The 19,058-nt window shown below is 56.2% G+C and overlaps 2 protein-coding genes and 2 non-coding genes across 12 annotated transcripts in view; 3 read left to right on the top strand and 1 right to left on the bottom strand.

Annotated features, from left to right (window-relative positions):
* The window catches only part of RAMP3 (receptor activity modifying protein 3), a 52,771-nt gene extending 43,294 nt beyond the window's left edge, over positions 1-9,477 (bottom strand). For 2 of the 6 annotated variants that reach the window (XR_016394416.1, XR_016394420.1), the window contains exons 1-2: positions 9,146-9,230; positions 5,363-5,533 (exon numbers count right to left, since the gene is read on the bottom strand). The gene's annotated coding sequence lies outside the window, so the exon portion shown is untranslated. Of the gene's footprint in view, positions 1-4,646; positions 4,772-5,362; positions 5,534-9,134 lie in introns of all 6 variants that reach the window. The other 4 variants (XR_016394419.1, XR_016394418.1, XR_016394417.1 and 1 more) reach the window with 4 other exon arrangements.
* On the top strand, positions 9,256-19,014 carry FASTKD4 (FASTK mitochondrial RNA regulator 4). 4 transcript variants are annotated; one of them, XM_022593143.2, is made up of 11 exons: positions 9,256-9,351; positions 11,265-11,729; positions 13,668-13,991; positions 14,601-14,772; positions 15,050-15,207; positions 15,813-15,923; positions 16,679-16,823; positions 17,180-17,425; positions 17,728-17,839; positions 17,953-18,067; positions 18,722-19,014. In XM_022593143.2, exons 2-11 carry the CDS (start codon positions 11,316-11,318, stop codon positions 18,821-18,823), a joined length of 1,899 nt encoding a protein of 632 aa, XP_022448851.1. In that variant the 5' UTR covers positions 9,256-9,351; positions 11,265-11,315; the 3' UTR covers positions 18,824-19,014. The 4 variants fall into 4 exon arrangements, with proteins under 4 accessions (XP_022448851.1, XP_089773996.1, XP_089773995.1 ...); XM_089917869.1 differs by lacking the exon at positions 9,256-9,351 and adding an exon at positions 9,514-9,652; XM_089917868.1 differs by lacking the exon at positions 9,256-9,351 and having other exon boundaries at positions 9,514-11,729.
* LOC115802682 (small nucleolar RNA SNORA5) lies at positions 14,299-14,435 on the top strand. The gene has a single exon (XR_004023208.1). It is a non-coding gene; the product is annotated as a small nucleolar RNA SNORA5 (small nucleolar RNA).
* Positions 14,822-14,956, top strand: LOC115802681 (small nucleolar RNA SNORA5). The gene has a single exon (XR_004023207.1). It is a non-coding gene; the product is annotated as a small nucleolar RNA SNORA5 (small nucleolar RNA).
* Positions 19,015-19,058: the final 44 nt, after the last annotated feature.

The raw sequence follows: 19,058 nt of genomic DNA, 5'->3' as shown, positions 1-19,058 counted from the left end.
TCCAGCCGGGCCCACCTGCAATGCTTGTGCCTTTGCCACTTAATCTGGGGAGGAGCTCTGGGTTAGGAGCCCAGAGACATGGTTCCCAGATAACAGTCCCTGCCAGCTGTGACCTCGCCTGCCTGCCTGCCCACGGGCGATAGTGAGGGCCCGAGACAGTAGTGTGGAGGGCTCACTGGCCCACACACAGCATCCCTCCCTCCCCTGCCTCCACCGTGACCAGGCTCCACCTCCTCTGAGGCCTCCACGTCCCCTGCAGAGGGCTCTCTCCAGCGAGGGACATCCCTGAGAGCCCCTGGCTGCCAGGAGTGACCGGTCCAAGTCCTCTCAGCCAGAATCTTCTCTCTTGGATCCAGTCAGCCCAAGATGCCTCCTACCTGCTGCTAATAAAAACACACTCGGGGCTTCCCTGGTGGCGCAGTGGTTGAGAGTCCACCTGCCGATGCGGGGAACACGGGTTCGTGCCCCGGTCCGGGAAGATCCCACATGCCGCGGAGCGGCTGGGCCCGTGAGCCATGGCCGCTGGGCCTGCGTGTCCGGAGCCTGTGCTCTGCAATGGGAGAGGCCACAACAGTGAGAGCCCCACGTACCGCAAAACAAACAAACAAACAAACAAAAAAAACCACTTGGCTTCATGTCTCTCGGTCCTCTGTCTGTCTGTCCTTGGCACCTGCCCGGGGTGGCGGGGGGCGGGCGAAGCACACAGGCCTTGCCCCCAGGAGCTCCCCAGCAGGCCTGGAAGCTCCTGGAAGAGCCAGGCGCTGGGAGCTGGGGGCCATGGTGGCGTCTCTGGGCTGGGAGAGACTTGTCCACCAGGCTCTCGGTGCCGGCCCCTGGGGTCTGACCCCTTTCAGAGGTGCTGATGAATGGGGGCTCGGGAGCATGAGCAGAGGCTGCAGGGAGGGCTTGGGGCTCAGCGGCTGCCAGACCTCACTGGCTTTGACCAGCTTTGGGGACACACAGAGGGCAAGGTGTTAGAGGCTGTTCCTCGGGCAGCCTGGTTTAGAGCCTCCAGTGACGTGTGCATACCCCACCCCACACCCAGTGAGTGTCTTATAATTCATTTCAGCTCTGACAAAACCAGCCACAGGGAAGTCCCTCTGGTCCAGGGATTAGGGCTCCACACTTCCACAGCCAAGGGCACGGCTTCAGTCCCTGGTTGGGGAACTGTGCAGCTCCCACAAGCTGTGCAGTGCAGTGCAGCCAAAAACAAAAAACAAAAAACTACCCAGAGTTCAAGTCAGGCCCCACAATCAAGGGCTCAATCCCATAAGGCAGGGGTCCCCAAACCCTGGGCCACAGACTGGTACAGTTTGCAGCCTGTTAGGAACCATGTGGCACAGCAGGAGGTGAGTGGCGGGCGAGAGAGCGAAGCTTCATCTGCTGCTCCCCATCGCTCCCCATCGCTCTCCATCACTCCCCATCACTTCCCCATCACTCCCCCATCGCTCCCCATCGCTCTCCATCGCTCCCCATCACTTCCCCATCACTCCCCCATCACTCCCCATCGCTCCCCATCACTTCCCCATCACTCCCCCATCGCTCCCCATCGCTCCCCATCACTTCCCCATCACTCCCCCATCACTCCCCATCACTTCCCCATGGCTCCCCCATCGCTCCCCATCGCTCCCCATCACTTCCCCATCACTCCCCCATCGCTCCCCATCACTCCCCATCACTCCCCCATCACTCCCCATCAATCCCCCATCGCTCCCCATCACTCCCCATCACTCCCCCATTGCTCCCCATCGCTTGCATTACTGCCTGAACCATCCCCACAACCGCGGTCCGTGGAAAAATTGTCTTCCACGAAACCGGTCCCTGGTGCCAAAAAGGTTGGGGACCGCTGCCCTGAGGCTAAAATTCAGGGGTTTCCATAACCCCCCCAGATTCAATAATTTGGTAGAACAACCCGCAGACCTCTGAAAGCACAATACTTATGTTATAGTTCTATTATAGAGGATATAGACCAGGAAGAGCCAGATGAAGAGACACATAGGGTGAGGGCGTGGGAGGGGGATACAGGAACCTCTGTCCCCGTGGGCTCAGGGTATGCCACCCTCCCAGCCCATTAACCATCACCGGCCCAGAAGATCCCTGAGTTTCTGTGTCCAAAGGCTTTCTTGTGGGTTCTTGAATAAGCATTATGAGGAACTTCCCTTGTGGTCCAGTGGTTAAGACTCTATGCTCCCAATACAGGGGGCCCAGGTTCGATCCCTGGTCAGGGAACTAGATCCCGCATGCCGCAATTAAGAGCTCACATGCCGCAGCTAAAGAGCCTGCATGCCGCAACTAAAGATCCTGCATGCCACAATGATGATGATCCCACGTGCCACAGCTAAGACCCAGCACCGCCAAATAAATAATTAATTTTTTTTAAAAAAAGCATTACAAGGAACTCATCAGCAATCGGTGATTAACTCAATCCCCAGCCCTCTAATCACAGGGTAGCACCCTCCATGCCTAGAGTCACCTCATTAGCATAAACTTGGGTATGGGAAAGGGGCTCATTACAAATAACAAAAGGAAATTGTAAGGAAACTCCTATCACTCAGGAATTTGCAAGTCTTTGAAGCTGTGTGCCAGGGACAAGGACCAGATTCAGTTTTTATTCAGTTTTTATGTGCAGCCCGGTTTTCGACACCTACAGTCCATGTGAGCAACTTTCAGTTCTTTAAACACCTACACCCAGGCCAATTTGCCACCTCAGGTGGCTCAAAGTGCAGCTTAGGGCAGTTCCCAGAGTTCGGCCCACATCGGCAGCAGCGTCACCTGGTGGTGTCAGAGGGCTCCACCCAGACCCACTGGGTCAGAGAGGCAGGTGGGGCCCACACGCTGTTTTCAGCAGCTCCAGGAAGTCAGGACTGCTGGGTGAGGCTGCAGGGCTTCCTGATTTCAAGGTGCCCCCCAATCTCCAGGAATCTTGCCAAAATGCAGATTCCAATTCTGGAGGTCTGGAATTCTGCATTTCTAGCTGCTCCCAGGGGAGGTAAAAAGTAAAAAGGGAAAGAAGGCTGGCCTTCCAGGACTGGGGCATGTTGGGGGCCAGCTGGTGGGAGGGGTGTGTGGGCAGCCACATTGGAAGGTCCTGAGTTGGGTAATGCACAGCTGGGAGCACAGTGCAGCGCCAGAGAGGGGCTGCAGGAGGATGCACGGGAGGGAGGCCTGGACGCTGGGCAGGTAAAGGGCCGTTCCAGGGTGTGAGAAAGATGGGGCTACAGGTCCTGAGGGAGCCACACCTATCATGCAAAGGGACTCACAGTGCGGTGCTATTGTACCTCCAGGAAGCCCGGAGGCTGGAGGACAGTGGGCACACCCTCCCACACCCCTGCCTGTGCTGGGCAGGTGCCGGAAGAGCTTCTGGGGAGAGAGGTGAGTCTGAGATGGAGCTGAGCCCCTCGACGGGACTGCCGCTCCTGCCGGGGCCCAGACCCAGGAAAGATCCCCGGGGGGCCCTGAGCCCACCCTGACTTGAGCTTAGAAGGAACGGGGTGGGGGGGCTCACCAGCCTCCCCCCTGCCCCCCGCCATGCTGAGGACTCCTCCCCTGCAGAGAATGCTCATCACGCCCCAGTCTCTGCATTAACCACGTGTCCAGCTTCTGTAAACTTGATGCTCTAACATCTGTCCTACATGCATACCCTGGACACCTCGATGATATGCCTGACTCACCTTGCTCAGCCTCCTGCCCCCCACACCCCTCCTCGGGGGTGGAACGCAAACAATCCGGAGACCACACCCCCACCACCTCGTCTAGGGGGTCTTATACTCCTGGTCGCTCTCCCAGTGCAAGGCCAGGGACCACACCACTAGGGGGAGACCCTCCACCCAGAGCGCACTGACACTGTTCACACTAGGCGGTCCTAATAGGCCTGCATCCTTCCTCTCCAGCTCCTTCCAGGGAAACCACAGCAAAGCGACCCGCAGCTTCTCCCGCTCCTGCCCCGCCACCTCCCCGCCTCCCGGCTGACCCTGTGCTTCCCCGTGTGGCTCTTCGTGGAGGGATGTGCCTCCTTCTCCTGGGAACTGTGAATGATAGACTACCTTCACCGGCAGTCATCTCAGATTTTCTATTAACACGCTATATTTTAATAGCCACTTTCAGGGGCTGGACATCCATCCCAGAGAGACCCAGGGGCTGTGAAGGGGGCTCTCTCCCCACTGCACCACCTCTCAATGCTTGCTCACAGCAGCCCACCCCACAGCTCCCAGCACCCTACTAGGCTGATCCCCTAGCCCCACCATAGCTCTATCTAGAGAGAGGCCGCCCCCTGCAGCACAGGTACTCAGCTCCTACAGACCCCAGAGCAGGAGCCCAGGTGGAAGGCGGGAGAGGCTGGAAGAAGGGCCCCATCAGTACGGCTCAGTGCCTGGCCCACAGGCTGCCACCCCCAGGCCCCACCCCATACAGTATACTGTGCACCTCTCCACCCCGCACCAGGAGGGCTCCGCAAGACTTGCTGGTGGACAAGGTGGAAGGCTGGGCAAGGTGGAGTGATGGGCAAGGGGGATGGATGGAAAGGTAGAAGGACGGACATGATGGAAGGAAGGGCCGGGGGAAGGCTGGAAGAGTAATTCCATGGGCTGTGGGCCCCTGGAAGCCGGCCGTGTTCAGGATTCGGGAGGGCAGAAGGCCCAGCACCCTACCCAGCTGGGAGCGAGCCCCTGGCCAGGACGGAGAGGCATGGGGAGGTCTGGGCGGCTGCAGGAGACCTGGATGTTCACTCTCCATGTGCCCATGGGCTGTCCTGCCCTCCCTGGGCCTCAGTTTCCTGTACACAGAGAAGGGCAGAAAGGACATGTTCATGTGCCCAGCAAGAGCTGGGGCCAGGCTGACTTTGGGACAGCCACCAGGTCTGATTCCTCCTCTTACTCGGGGGTCTGGAGACGCATCAATGCTACCAGGCCCTGAGGGAAAGTCTTCTCCTGAGAGGAAAGCCCTTGGCCAGGTTTGTCCAGGGTCCCCAAGGCCACCCCCCAGGTTCTGTGATTCTCCAAAATGACTCAGCATAGAGTCACACTCATGGCTAAGATTTATTCTAACTAAGGAGACAGAGCAAAACCTGCAAAGAGAAAAAGGCACATGGGGTGAACTCTGGAGAAGACCAGTCATGAACTTCTAGACCTCTCCCCTTAGAGTCACCCTGGAGGCACTGAATTCCCTGGCAACAAGCTGGGACCACTGGCATGAAGCGTCTACCAAGGAAGCTCGTTAGAGACTCAGCATCCAGGGGTTTTATCAGGGCCTGGTCTTGTAAGCACCCTCTGCCCAGCATGTACCAAAGTTCCAGACTCTCCAAGGGAAAGAAGGTGTCAGCACAGCGCACTACTTGTCCAGTTTGGGTGCAGGGGGCTACTCTTACCATAGCGGGAAAGTTGTCGTCAGTGTAGGGAACTGTTTAGCGGTCACATTTCCAGACACCAGTGGAGGGCCAACCCGGCCGGCGGGCCCGTCAGGACTGGCAGCCTCAGACGTGCTGTGTCGGGGCTCTTCTGTGCACCAGGGCTTCTGGCAGGTTGTGGTTTGAGTACACCTGGGGAAAGAGAGTGGGCAGGTTGAGGACAGAGTGATCAACCACCCTGGTTGGCCTGGGACTGGGGGATTTCCCTTGATGGGGACTTTCTGTGCTAAAACCAGGACCACGGTGGGCACACCAGGATGGCTGCTCATCTAGTTGAGGCACAATTTCAGGAGAGAAGATGCTGTTAGCAGAGGGTGGTAGCGAGAGTGCGAGGTTCAGCCAGGAAGGAGGCAGAGGGAAGGGAGGGAGGGTAACCACGTGGGGGGCTTATCTGGAGGGCTCCCGACAGAGGCCTGTATCCCTGCATCCTGACCACACATCCTGAAGTAGCACTTTGACAGACCTGGAGACTGAGCCAGGCAGGTTCAGTACCCGGCCCAGGTTACAGGGTGGGCAGGTAGTAGAACCAAATTGGTACCCTAACCTCCTCACAGTCATCTGTCAGCTCATATGGCCCTGATTCCAACTGGAATGGGAACAGGTGTTGGCGAGTCCCCACACCTCTCTGCACCTCAGTTTTCATCTGTCAGCAAGTGTGTTGGATGAGAAAGGCTCTGAGGTATCCCGGCTCTCCTTTCCACCCTCCCTCTGGGAAGGAGACAAACTCATCTCCTACAGCTCTGATGTCCTGCCAGGCGGTCCCATGGCTTGTTCCTCATCGAGGACCTTGCAGTCCGAGGAGGGCATTCAGGTCAGATCCCCGCCCCAGGCCATTCCATCCCTCAAAGTCACCAATAAGGCAGTTCTGGGATCAGGAGGAAGGTGGAGGGCGCTAGCAAGAAGAATCAGGAAGGAAATAAGGGGACATCCCTGGTGGCACAGTGGTTAAGACTCCGCGCACCCAATGTAGGGGTCCCGGGTTCCATCCCTGGTCAGGGAACTAGATCCTGCATGCCGCAACTAAAAAAAAAGATCCCTCACACGACAACGAAGATCCCACCACGTGCTGCAACTAAGACCCGATGCAGCCAAATAAATAAACCCACAGAACTGAGTAACTACCTTTCTCCAACACCTCTCCCCACCAAAAAAAGGCCAGAAGTTTCTCTCCAGAGAGGGTAGTGGAGGGCATCTGGAATGAATTGCCTCAACCCTCTGGGAGAGTGGGCTTTCCTTGCTAAAATCTGAGTGACTGTGGCAGTTCTAAATGCAGCCTCAAATCCTTGGGCACTCCTCCCCTTGAGACTGAGGTCAGAGACCCCCTCTTGAGTTTAGATGGGGCTGTGGCCACTTCCACCATGGAGAACGCAGACCCTGTGTGCTTCTTGAGGCTGGTCATGAAAGGCAACGGGGTCTCCCTTGTTTGCTGGAGCACCCACGGTTGAACCCCTGAGCTAAGCAAGAGAGGCTGGCACACGCGGGCTCTTGGTAGACTGTCTCTAGCTTTGAGTGGTTCCAGTGGAGGCCCCAGTCATTGTACAGCAGAGACAAGCCATCCTCAAAACATCCACAAGCACAATAAAGCAAGCGGCGGCGTCTGTTCCGTAGCAACAGACACGATGATGAAGGAAACGTTCGCATGCTCAAACCTGAGGCCACACACCCCAACCCACCCAGCTGTCCTCCTCAGCCAGGCTCCCAAAATGTTGGCAGCTCTGGAAATGCCTCTGCAAAGTCTCACCAGCCCAAGAGGAAAGACCTAAGAAGATGACAGCAGTAGCTACCCAAGAAAAGTGGCCTGATGGCGAGGTTCACTGCCAATATGCTCTACTCGTGTGCTGGAGTTCCTTCTTTTTAGCCCACCGTTCTTTCTTTTTCTTTTTAATATCACAGCTTTATTGAGATATAATTCACCCAACATAAAATTCGCTCTTTAATGTGTACTCAGCGGCTCATCATACATTCAGTTCATCGTGCAACTATATAATTCCAGAACATTTTCACCACCCCAAAAAGAAATCCCATACCCATTAGTCACTCCCCATTACACCACCACCCCCATCTCCCCAGCCCCTGAAAACAGTTCATCTACTTTCAGGTCTACAGAATTGCCTCTTCAGGACATTGCATATAACTGAAATCATGTAATATGTGGTCTCATTGGACTGGCTCCTGTTAACTGAAAAAAATGCACAACCTAAAAGTTGAGAATTGTTTTATTTGGTGGACTTTCTGAGGATTTCAAACCCGGGAGGCAGCCTCTCAGATTGTTCTGAGGGACTGCTCCGAAGAGGTATTGAAGAGGAACCAGGATATATAGTTTTGTAACAAAAACCAGGTGGTCATAACAACAAAAGATTACTGTTAATTAAAGAAAACCGGGCATCTCAAGTTAATTAATTTAGCGCTTTTTATGTATGCGAAGATGCTAGTCTGGGCTCATTGAAATCATTCCTTTGATATGCACCTCAGCTATCTGGGGCCAGTATCCTGTTCGTTCCCATCCTGAGTCCCCTCAGGGCTCACCATCAAAGTGCAGCTGTAGTTGCTTGATGGCTGCAACATCCTTTGTTCACTGATTTAGATTTAGATTCCATACTTTAGAAATTAAAAAAAAAAAGGAAAAGAATGGAGGAGAGGAGAAGGAAACAGGAAGAAAAAGGAAGAAGGAAGGGAAGGAGGGCGGGCGAAAAAACACCTCACGTACAATTTTTGGACTCCACATAAACTCAAAAAGCTTGAAAGCTAGAGGCTCACAGAGTAACCAAGGCTTCAAAATCAGGAAATGATTTCTAAAACACCCAGCCACACTATCAATCAAGCAGGAGGATATAATAAAGATATTTCAGAACTGCAAGGCCTTTACTGACCTCCTTTGCATCATTTCTCACAGAGGTACTGAAGGATGTGCTCCACCCAAACAAGGGCATAAGTCAAGAAATAAAATAAAGGACAGAAAATAAGAGAAGGGAAGCCCAATAAATTTATTTTTAAAAACTAAATTAAAAATAAACCGCCAGGCAGGTGCCTGGAATCTTAAGCCAAAAATACAAAGCAATTCTTAATTCCATGGAAACAAAAAGTCGTGCAGGGCTTCCCCGGTGGCGCAGTGCTTGACAGTCCGCCTGCCGATGCAGGGGACGCGGGTTCGTGTCCCGGTCTGGGAGGATCCCACATGCCGCGGAGCGGCTGGGCCCGTGAGCCACGGCCGCTGGGCCTGCGCGTCCGGAGCCTGTGCTCCTGTGGTAAGAGAACCACGTACCGCAAAAAAAAAAAAAAGGCGTGCAGGAAGAAAGATAAGTCAAGTCCACGTACACAACTCAGATACATCTTGCTTGGCTTACCCCGCAGTTTCTTTTACAAGTAAACGTCAATATTTAAAAGTCAAGAGACTGCACATAAAATTCCAGAATCCTAGATTCTTTTTTGGAAAAACTGCAAGACCTAGGCAATCTGTGCCTACATTTCCGCACACCTGCGCTGAGAGGCCTTCCCAGCGTGTCACAGCCCAGCCCTGGGCAGTCTACAGCTGGGGCTTCTCTAGAGGCTGTGAGAAGCCCGCGGGTAGGCGCGGGGGTGGGAGGTGGTGGGAAGCACTGACGACAAAGCGTCGCCTCCTATACTCCGAATGAGGTCTGGGTACTGACCAGAGTCCCCAGGCCTCCCAGCCTCCGTTTCTGGACACTTTATTCTTCCCCACCGCCCCTCCCATTTTTCCTAAGTTGCTCAGCACCTGTCACTCACTTCATCTGTCCGCGCCCTGAGCGAACATCTCCCCAGCAGGAAAAAGGAACCGGAAGTGATTTCCGGCTGGGCGGCAGGCGGCGAGCCTCGCTTCCGGCGGCGCGCCGAGTGACGTAAAAGAGCGCGCCGCGCAGCGTAGGCTGAGAGCCGTACTGGGGCGTATGGAGGTCAGACGGGCCTCTTGCGCCAGCGGCGGCGGTGGCGGCGTAAGTCTCGGGGCCGGGGGGAAGAGGGTCCTGAGGAGTCTAGGTCCTGAAGGCATGGGGGCGTGGCCGGGAGAGGAGACCGGGAGGGCGCACGGGACGCAGGGGGTAGGGGTAGGGGTGGGGGACGGGGGGCACAGGGGTGGGGGCGGGCCCGGCCCAGAGCCGCGCCTGCTCGTGCGCACGCGCCCCTTTTCCGAGGTCCAGCGTGGCGGCCTGCGGTTCTGCCCTGGTCCTCCGCGCTGTCGCTGGCTGGCCTTCGTGCAAGTCGTTCTCTTTCTGCGTCTGAGGGCCGAACTTCTGGGTTGGTGTTTCCACAAATCCCAGTTGGGCTTCTGAACTTGTTTTTCTCGCTAGCTCGTAGGACGGTCCTTAGTCGGGAACGTTTTCAGTGCTTCCCCGCCGTTGGGGCTCTGTAGATGGTGGATGTTACCCTTGGGTCGGTGTTCCTCCTCTCTGAGTCTCTTGCTTTATGTACAGTTAATCTAAGCTTTCTACAGCTACAACAGTGAGCTCACGTAAAAATAAAATGTCCCAGGCCAAGTTCTCGGAAATCGAAGGTCAAACACGTTCTCTGCTTTGGCAGGAGGGAGGCCCAGGTTATAACGCCTTTTATCGTGCCCCGGCGGGGTGCCTTACCCAGGTCATTTATTCACGCTGGTGAGCAGGACAGAGTTGTTAAAAGCAGTTGCATCGGGATATGTAACATTCTTGGAGGAGGTAACGTTTTTTGTCTGGGTGCAGGAAGATGGGGGGTGATTTTCCGAGCCCTATGAAGGGGGGTTAAAAAAAAAGAGTCAGCAGGCCTTGCCCTGCCCTGCCCTGCCAAGGTGTAATGAAAGTGCAAGGCCTGTTTAGAATGAGGGTGTGTTCCAGGGAGGAAAAAGAGGTAAAACTGGGAAGACAGTTCTGGGCCATGTTGTGAAGTGCTTTTTATGATTGGTTCAGGAGGTTTGCTCTTGGAAAGTGTGTGTGTGTGTCTCTGTGTGCGTGTGTGTTTAGTAGGTCGGTGAGTAATAGTGGAGGTTGGTTTGGGGAGGCTCACTCACAATCTGTAAATATTAAAATAACATCCACAGAAGCTGTGGGATGTATATAGATGATATGTCCAGGGTTTTCCATGAGTAGTCTAATTTAAAATATTCTGTCTCTTCGTCTCCATAAGTCAATAATTTTTAATCCTGCATACTTTTAAAAATTAAAAAAAGGGGAGGGAACGCTGTTCAAGCCCTGTGTGCAGAGACTCCCACTTAAGAGGTCTTGGGTCGGGCCTGGGATTCTGAGGTGTTGAACCATTCCCTAGGTGATTCTACAGCCAGGACTGGAAACCCTCCAGCCCAAGCTCCTAAGTGATGCTCCTAAGTCTTGTTATTTGGTTATATTATGTACTGAAGCAGAAGTCCTCTGAGATTTTTGCTTCAGAAAACGCTGCTGCATGCGCATGGTCAGTCAGGAAGGAGAGGTTTGGGCTGGTTTATGGGGAGTGTGGCTGTGACTCTTTATTTTTTTAGTAAATTTATTTTATTTCTTTATTTTTGGCTGCGTTGGGTCTTCGTTGCTGCGTGCGGGCTTTCTCTAGTTGCGGCGAGCGGGGGCTACTCTTTGTTGCGGTGCTTGGGCTTCTCATTGCGGTGGCTTCTCTTGTTGCAGAGCATGGGCTCTAGGCACATGGGCTTCAATAGTTGTGGCGCGCAGGCTCAGTAGTTGTGGCGCGTGGGCTTAGTTGCTCTGCGGCATGTGGGATCTTCTCGGACCAGGGATCAAACCGTGTCCCCTGCATTGGCAGGCAGATTCTTAACCACTGCGCCACCAGGGAAGTCCTTGTAACTCCTTTTCATTTGTCTGGTTCTTCTGTTGTGTTTGGGAGTTGGGAACTGCCTCTGCACCACTCCGTTCTCTGTCCTTTTTCTTTTCAGGGCTTTGGAGTCACTTGCTAGGAGGCTTCTCTCCCCGCCCCCCAGGCCGCCATGGCTGCTCGGCTGGTGAAGCGATGCACGTGCCTCCTGAGGGAAGCCACCCGTCTGGCCCCTGCCGTGTCCCCGGTTGGCCAGCTGAGACTCGCCCGGGGAGCCCAGAAGCCTCTGACTTCCTCGGCTACCTCATCCAGCTCCCGCCTCCCAGGTCCTTTGTCAGAGCTTGTGGAGAAGGAACAGGTGTTTACTCCCTACCCTGAGCGTCAGGAGGTGGACCAGCTCATCGAGAAGGCCACCAGGCCAGAGGAGCTCCTGGAGCTTCTGGGTGGCGGTCACTGTCTGCACGAGAACCACGCCGCCCTCACGCTCATCCAGCTCTCTCGCCTGCTGTCTGAGAAGCCGAAAGACAAAGCCTTGCTCATACAGGATGCCCGCTTTCGGCAACTTCTCCATCTTGTCAACAGCCAGGTGGGTTCGAGAGCCCTTCCTGCAGGTTCAACAAGCAGAAAACAGCAGAGGCCCTGGAGTCCGAAGCATCCGGTCACTTTCCGGGTGTAGACAGGAGCTCTGCTGTGTGTTCAGGCCCTCCACGTCCAGTGGTATTTTTTCATTTTATAGATTCCAAAGTACTTTAATGTGTTTCTTCTCTTTTTTTAAATTAATTTTTATTAGAATATAGTTGCTTTACACCGTAGTTTCTGCTGTACAGCAAAGTGAATCAGCTATTCAAATACATATAACTCCTCTTTTTTGGATTTCCTTCCCAATTAGGTCTGCTTTCTCTTGTTAATCCTCACAGCAGGTCTGTTAGGTGAACATTGCTGTCCTCATCTTACAGATAAGCAACTCAGACACAGTAAATAGAAGCACAAGGATCGAGCACGGCTCTTCTCAATGCCTTGGGGGCTTTCCCCCTCGCCCTGCAGTCTCGGCTTGCATAGCCCCCACTCAGTGTCTGGCTGACGGGGGAAACACTCTTGAAGCTGGAGGAGATGAGGGGTGACTAGCAGAGGATCTCAGAAACTTGAGCTGCCCGTGGGCGTTATCCGATCGGATCCTTAAAGGTGGAGCGTGGAGAGAAGGGACCTGTGTGTGGCAGGGATTGGGGTCAGGACTCTACCCAGTTTGTGTTCCGTGTGAGGAAGGACTCCCTTCATGCAGACTCTTCCCGTGGCTCCATGGGGTCTGCTGGAGCCAGAGGGCCTGGGGCGCAGCAGAGAGGTACAGACCCTCCCCCTGGCTGCTCCAGAAGGGCGAGGCCCTGTGTCCACTTGTCAGGGATGGTGAGGAGGAGACTCGCAGCTCAAGGAAGGGGCCACATTAAATGAAATTTTTCAAACTGTAGGTTATGAAAGTGTAGTGGAAGTGGCCAAGTGTTTTTAATGAGATAGAGTAATGTAGAAAACAGTTCACATGTAGTAAGGGAAGTGTTTCGTGGAACTTTTTGTCTTAGTTAAGTGTGTATGTGCAGTTCACAGTAGAGATTTATTTCTTACTGAGAATATAACTCAAAAATTAAGTAGATCCCTTTTTTTCTAAGACTATAATTCTAGTTGTTATTCATTGAACATTTTACACACAAAGTAAGCTTTAGAGACAAGACTGAACATTTGGAACAAAATTACAAAATTGTAATTACAAAATTACATTGTAACAAATTACATTGTAACAAAATTACAAGCTAGTAATGAACCAGGAACAAAGTATTTAGAAATGTAAGCAGTGAACAAGATTTCTTTTAAAGAGCCTTCCTACTTCAGGGAAATCTGCAGAAAAAGCAGGAGCCACTGGAGGCTCATGTGATGCTGAGATCAAATTCATACCTATTTTTTGTTTTGCTGCACCACGCAGCTTGTGGGATCTTAGTTCCCCAAACCAGGGACTGAACCCGGCCCCTGCAGTGGAAGCGCAGGGTCCTAACCACTGGACTGCCAGGGAAGTCCTGCATACTTTTCTCCTTCTGCCCGGCCTTTCACACAACAGCTTTTTTGTTTGCCCCTCACGTGTGTGTGATTTCAGCTCCTCCTCTCAGCAGTGCAGCCCCATTTCACAGACGAGGGCTCAGGAGACTTGCAGAGTGGCGGAGTTAAGGGCCTTAGCGCCGCAGACAACAGAGCCCTGCTCAGCTACTGAATACTGCCTTCCCTGGGGGTGGGACCAGAGGGCTCCCCGAGTGGCCCCCATATTCCTCTGAGGCCTGGAGACACGCCCTGCAGGGAGCGCTGTGGTGGGCCTGCTGGCCCAGACAGGCTGTGAGGGAGGAGCAGCCTGGTGCGCCCGCGTAAGTGACAGGTGGGGAGCTGCTTCTAGGGAGGCAGCCACCAGCTCGGAGCCTCGGCCCGCTCTGTAACAGCACAGGGTCAGCAGGGTCCCGGGTGTGACCTTGCCTGTGTCCCCCCCACCCAGATCACTGCAGTTTGGCATGGGACCCTGGTGAAGCTGCTCCGGAGCCTCTATGCACTGGGCCTTCCCCCCACCTCCAAGGAGCTGCGGTCGGTGGAGCAGGAGGTCCGCTGGCGCATGCGCAGGCTGAAGTACAAGCACCTGGCCTTCCTGGCCGAGTCCAGCGCCAACTACATGCAGGAGCAAGACTCCCAGGAGCTGCTGGCCGAGCTGCTGGTGCAGCTGGAGCGGCGCTGGGCAGAAATCGATGACAGCCGCATGCTGGTGGCCATGATGATGAAGACGGGGCACCTCTCCGAGTCTCTGATGACCCGCCTGGAGGACAAGGTACTGGGATCCAGAGCCCTGGCAGCTTCTGTCCGGAGTCTGAGGCATGGCACTGGAGGGACTGGCGCTTCAGACAGCTGGAGGCAGCTCTCCGCACCCACTGGCTCCTCCAAGGATCCAGCCAGGGGGGTGCAGAGCCTGAACCCCACTCCTTTGTATTCCTCCAAAATTGCGTCTTGCACATAACCTGGAGGCGGCATGGCCGGCAACTCCTGAAGTGTGTCCTGGGCCACCCCAGTGGCTCAGCCTCCGGCTAGTGCTTCCTAGAGATTCCACGCCTGCCCACCCCCTGCTCCACCCCCAGCGCTGCAGTCAAGTCAAATTCAGCCCCTGTTCCCGTGGTAGCGGGGGCTGGCCCAGATGACTGCTACAGCAAGCTCCGCAGTTCATGGGCCCCGGCTCCTCTGCCCTGGGGCCTGGGGATAAGTTTGGCTGCAGACATGGCGCCCCAGTCTGGGGGCTCCCTGGGGTGGGCGTGGGGGCAGGCCCTGCACGGGTGGGGCCTGTGTTTAGTAAGCTCAGGCCCAGTTACTGTCTCGCAGGGCCTGCACTGCATGGGACCCCTGGCCCTCGGGCCGTCGAGCTGACCCTGCCGGCTGTGGTTGACAGTGCCTGGAGCTGGTGGAGCATTTTGGCCCCGAGGAGCTACGGAAGGTGCTGGTGACATTGGCAGCTCAGAACCGGCGGTCGGTGCCCTTGCTGCGGGCCATCTCGTACCACCTGGTCCAGAAGCCCTTCCCCCTGACGAAAGGCATCCTCCTGGACCTGGCCTACGCCTATGGTGAGCCCTGTGCACGGAGAGCAGAGTGGGGCGGGGGCTGAGTTCTGGCCGCAGCTGTGTCAAATTCGGTGCCTGCCTTACCCGTGGTGGACACTGGCCTAAAAGGCTGCCACAGAAACATTGTGACTCACAGGCCCTGATCCTCTCTGCTGGGCCTCAGGGATAAATTTGGTTACAGACACCAAGCTCTTGCTTCTTGAGACCAGGGTGGGTGGTGGGTGGGCCTGAGGGTGGCCTGCCAATCCTCACCAGTTAAATCTCGGGCTCTGTCCCCAAGGCAAACTCGGCTTCCACCAGACGCAGGTGTTCCAGCGCTTGGCTGCAGACTTGTTGCCCCACACTCCTAGCCTGACGTCCAGCGAGGTGGCCCGCTGCACCAAGTCCTTTGCCTTCCTTAAGTGGCTCAATCTGCCCCTGTTTGAGGCCTTTGCCCAGGTGAGCTGGGGTGCAGGCCTGAGGCCTGGCTTTGAGGGCCTTCTGTGCCTGACCCCCTGCGTAAGCCGGCTCCCTGGTCATTTCATTAGGGAGGCCCCTCCGGCCTGGAAACACTTCCTGGTGGCAAACATGGAGTCCTTATTCTGGTTTATTTGGAGAGAAATGATACAATTTAGTAGTGAAAGAAAATATAGTTGTAAACGGTTTCTTTCACCAAATTTCGTAGGAGTTTTTGTCCGTCTTTGGGTAGCTGTGTGGGTAGCAGTGTAGACAGCGAGGCTGAGAATCCACTCAGAACTCTCCCTAAACTTCCAGCTGCCCCAGAATGGAGTTGTGAAGAAAGAGGATGTTTGCACTTAGGTTTATGTGCAACAGATTGAAACTGTGTTTGTAGGCTGAGGAGTATTTCTAAAGCTGTCGTCTGGGGCCTTTTGTGTGTGTGATTGCCTCTGGGAGGATAGGGTCTGGCCCTCTGCCCACTGCCCTGTGTAAATTACCCCTTGGGGCTGGGAGGTCATGGGCTCTGGGGGAGGGCCAGGTCTGCATGGGGCACTGGCCACCGGGCACCTCTCATCCGGCCTTTCTGTCCTACCTGACCGGCCCAGCACGTCCTGGACAGAGCCCAGAGCATCACTCTGCCACACCTGTACAACATGCTCCTGGCTTTCGCCCGTGTGAACTTCCGCCCAGAACGGGAGGATCCGTTCTTCAGCCTGGTACAGTCTTCACGCCCCCAGCTCCTGCCTCGGATGCTCAGCCCTCCTCGGAGCAGCTCGGGACTGAGTGGGAGGGAGGGAAGAGACCGGATATGTGCTAAGGGGCCCCGGGTGTAGGCAGTAAGGAAGAAGGCCCGGCATGGGCACGTGGAGGGAGCTGGCTAGAGCCAGGCGTCCCAGGGATTGTTTGGGGACGAGACACGCAAAATCCAGCATGGCAGCCAAGGGTCAGGAGGGCATCTGATGGCTCACTGTGCAGTAGGGCTGGGGGACCCTTGCTCTTGCTTCCTAGGGCTACCTCAATGCCCTGTTGGGGCTCAGAGACCTCAATCCACTTGCAGGGGTGAGAGCGTCCTGTGAGTGGACTGGGTATGACCCTAGGGCCCCGCGGTGGGCACTGCCCCAGCCAGCCAGCTGCTTCCCCTTTCATAATCTCTAACTCCTCTCAGGGCCAGAAATACCTCCCCTGTGCAGGAGATGTGGTTTTGTGCCATAGGTCCCTGCCAGTGGGAGGGGCAGCAGGGGGAACACAGCTGCCGTCCAGATTGGGCCTAAGGGATGAGGAGGGTTTCTGGTACCTTCCACCAGGGGTGCCCCAAGCCTGACCAAGAGCACCTTGGCCAGCGTTGCTCCCCATCACCCCCTTGGGCCTCAGCGTGGCCAGGTCATAACGCAGCTCCAGGTGCTGCCCACCCAGGGATGCCTGCGGCCACGGAGCAAACCTGCTTTCCCCACCCCACCCCGTCCTTGCCCAGGTGCATGAGAAGCTGGGGTCAGAGCTGGCAGGCCTGGAGCCAGCCCTGCAGGTGGACGTGGTGTGGGCCCTGTGTGTGCTGCAGCAGGTGCTGGAGGCCGAGCTGCAGGCTGTGCTCCACCCTGAGTTTCACACCCAGTTTCTAGGTGAGCGGTGGGGGGTATTCCTCCCTCTCCTGAGTGATGGCAAGCCCCCTGTGCATCCCCCGCCCCATCCCAAGTACCGCCCCAGCCTTGAGCCAGGAGGGCGCCTGGGAGCTCAGGGCTCCGCTCACCATCGGGGAGACTGGGCAAGCCCGGGCTCACCCAGCATCTGCTCCTTCTCTGTCCACTCCTAGTGGGTGACCGGCAGACCCTCTTCCCGCTGCTCCTGGCCCAGAGTCCAGGGTGAGACTTGGGTGAGGGGTGCCTCTGGCTCTCCCACCTGGCCCCCGTGTCCCTCCACCGTCTTCCTCCTGGCCCTCCTCCAGCTCCTCCCCTCTCTCTCCATCCTCTACCGTTAGGTGTCGAGTCCCCAAAGGATCAAAGCACCTTCCAGAAGCTGCTCCATATCAATGCCACTGCCCAGCTGGAGCACCCCGAGTACACGGGCCCCCTTTTGCCAGCCTCAGCCTTGGTCCCCAGGCCCTCGGCCCTTGACAGGAAGGCGACCCCCTTGCAGAAGGAGCTGCAGGAGACGCTGAAGGGGCTGCTGGGGAGTGCCGACAAGGGCAGCTTCATGGTGGCCACGCAGTATGGCTGGGTTCTGGGTGAGGGCCCTCCCCCTCCCCCTCCCCTTCCCCCTCCCCTCCCCCTCCCCTTCCCCCTCCCCTCCCCCTCCCCTTCCCCCTCCCCTCCCCCTCCCCTTCCCCCTCCCCCTCCCCCTCCCCTCCTCCTCCCCTCCCCTTCCCCCTCCCCCTCCCCCTCCCAGCAGTCCCATCTGGGGACTGTTCTAAACCTGCCCCCTCTGCTCTCCAGGGTCTCTGTTCATCCATCATAGGGGCGGGGCTGTCAGCCCAGTTGAACGCCAAGGGACAGTCCCCAACACGTTTTCATTCCGTGCTCTCCCTAGATGCTGAGGTGCTTCTGGACACCGACAGCCAGCTCCTGCCCCTGAGGGCCTTTGTGGCCCCTCATCTCGCCCTGCCCTCTGGCAGCCAGCCACTACCCCCGGGGGCCAAGAGGTGAGCGACCACACAAGCCTCGGGGGCCACGTGCACTTGGCTCCTCAGCATTCCCTCTTCCCTCCAGGGGCCTAGGAAAGCTGTCAGCACCCACAGCGCCCCTCTTCCTGCAGGCTGGCCTTCCTGCGCTGGGAGTTCCCCAACTTCAACAGCCGGAGCAAAGACTTACTGGGGCGCTTCGTGCTGGCCCGGCGCCACCTGCTGGCCGCTGGCTTCCTGCTGGTCGATGTGAGTATCTGTTGGGTGGGTGGTGACTGCACAGGGAGAAGCCTCCGGCCCAGTCGGGTTATGGGAGGAGCCAGTGCTCACGCGGACTCCAGCTCTTGAGGTCAGCCATGTTGGGATTCCCCCTTCACGTGAGAAAAGGGAAGCTTGAAAGGGTGTTGTATCTTTCTCAACGTCACACAGCTTTTAAGTATCTGATGCCGTAGGCACTGTTCCCATCTCCACAGCCAGGGCCTCTTAGTCTTAGACGGGGTAAGAGCAACCAGGTGCCCAGGTCCGAGTGCCGACGTGTGCCTCAGCCAGGGTTCTGCTGTGCTCCGGCCCTGGGGCCTGGCTCCAGCTTTTCACTGCAGAGACTTCTGCCATGGGAGCAGGCTGTCCTGTTAGGGGCGAGAGATTCACATGAGTGACTCTCCTGTTGAGTTTTTTGTTTTGCTTTCGGTACAACTTTTAAAATCTAGAGGCTGCTCTTGGTCCTGTGTAGCCGTGGGCCCCTGCAGCTCTGAGCACTGACCAAGTCAGGGTCTCTTCCCCACCCATGCTGCGGCAGCTCCGTGGGCTTCTTCCTTCGGGATTTGGAGGCCAGGAGTGTGGTGTGCAGGGCAGCAGGCGGGACAAGGGTCCCCGCCTGCCCTGACTTGTCTCCTGCCTCCCCAGGTCCCGTACTACGAGTGGCTGGAACTTAAGTCTGAATGGCAGAAGAGCGCCTACCTCAAGGACAAGATGCGCAAAGCAGTGGCAGAGGAGCTGGCCAAGTAACCTGTCCCGTAGCAAGGACTGTGTGACCAGGGGGCCGGACTCCCCTGGAGGCCTAGCCACGAGCACTGGTGGGCCAGAGGTGGCATGCTTGAGGACAAACCTCAGTGCAGGACCTTGGCCGGAAGTGGGCTGGCGGCCAGCATCTCTGAGTGGCAGGTCGTTCTTTCACGGGTAATAAATCTTCAATCAGCTGCCTGTCTGTACCAGCTTCTCTGCCACCCACGCAGGACCCTTC

The sequence above is a fragment of the Delphinapterus leucas genome, chromosome 9 (genome assembly GCF_059928025.1).
Source record: "Delphinapterus leucas isolate spDelLeu-1000000601 "Yukka" chromosome 9, BTC_Dleu_Yukka2, whole genome shotgun sequence".
In the NCBI taxonomy this organism is placed as follows: Eukaryota; Metazoa; Chordata; class Mammalia; order Artiodactyla; family Monodontidae; genus Delphinapterus; species Delphinapterus leucas.
Note: the sequence above shows the minus strand (reverse complement) of the source record. Positions and strands in the feature narration are given on the sequence as shown.

Coding starts and splice junctions, on each gene's coding strand:
- FASTKD4 (XM_022593143.2), top strand. CDS start 11,316: ATGGCTGCTCGGCTGGTGAAGCGATGCACGTGCCTCCTGAGGGAAGCC. Junction 13,992..14,600: donor TGACCCGCCTGGAGGACAAG/GTACTGGGATCC, acceptor TGTGGTTGACAG/TGCCTGGAGCTGGTGGAGCA. Junction 16,824..17,179: donor GTTTCACACCCAGTTTCTAG/GTGAGCGGTGGG, acceptor CTCTACCGTTAG/GTGTCGAGTCCCCAAAGGAT.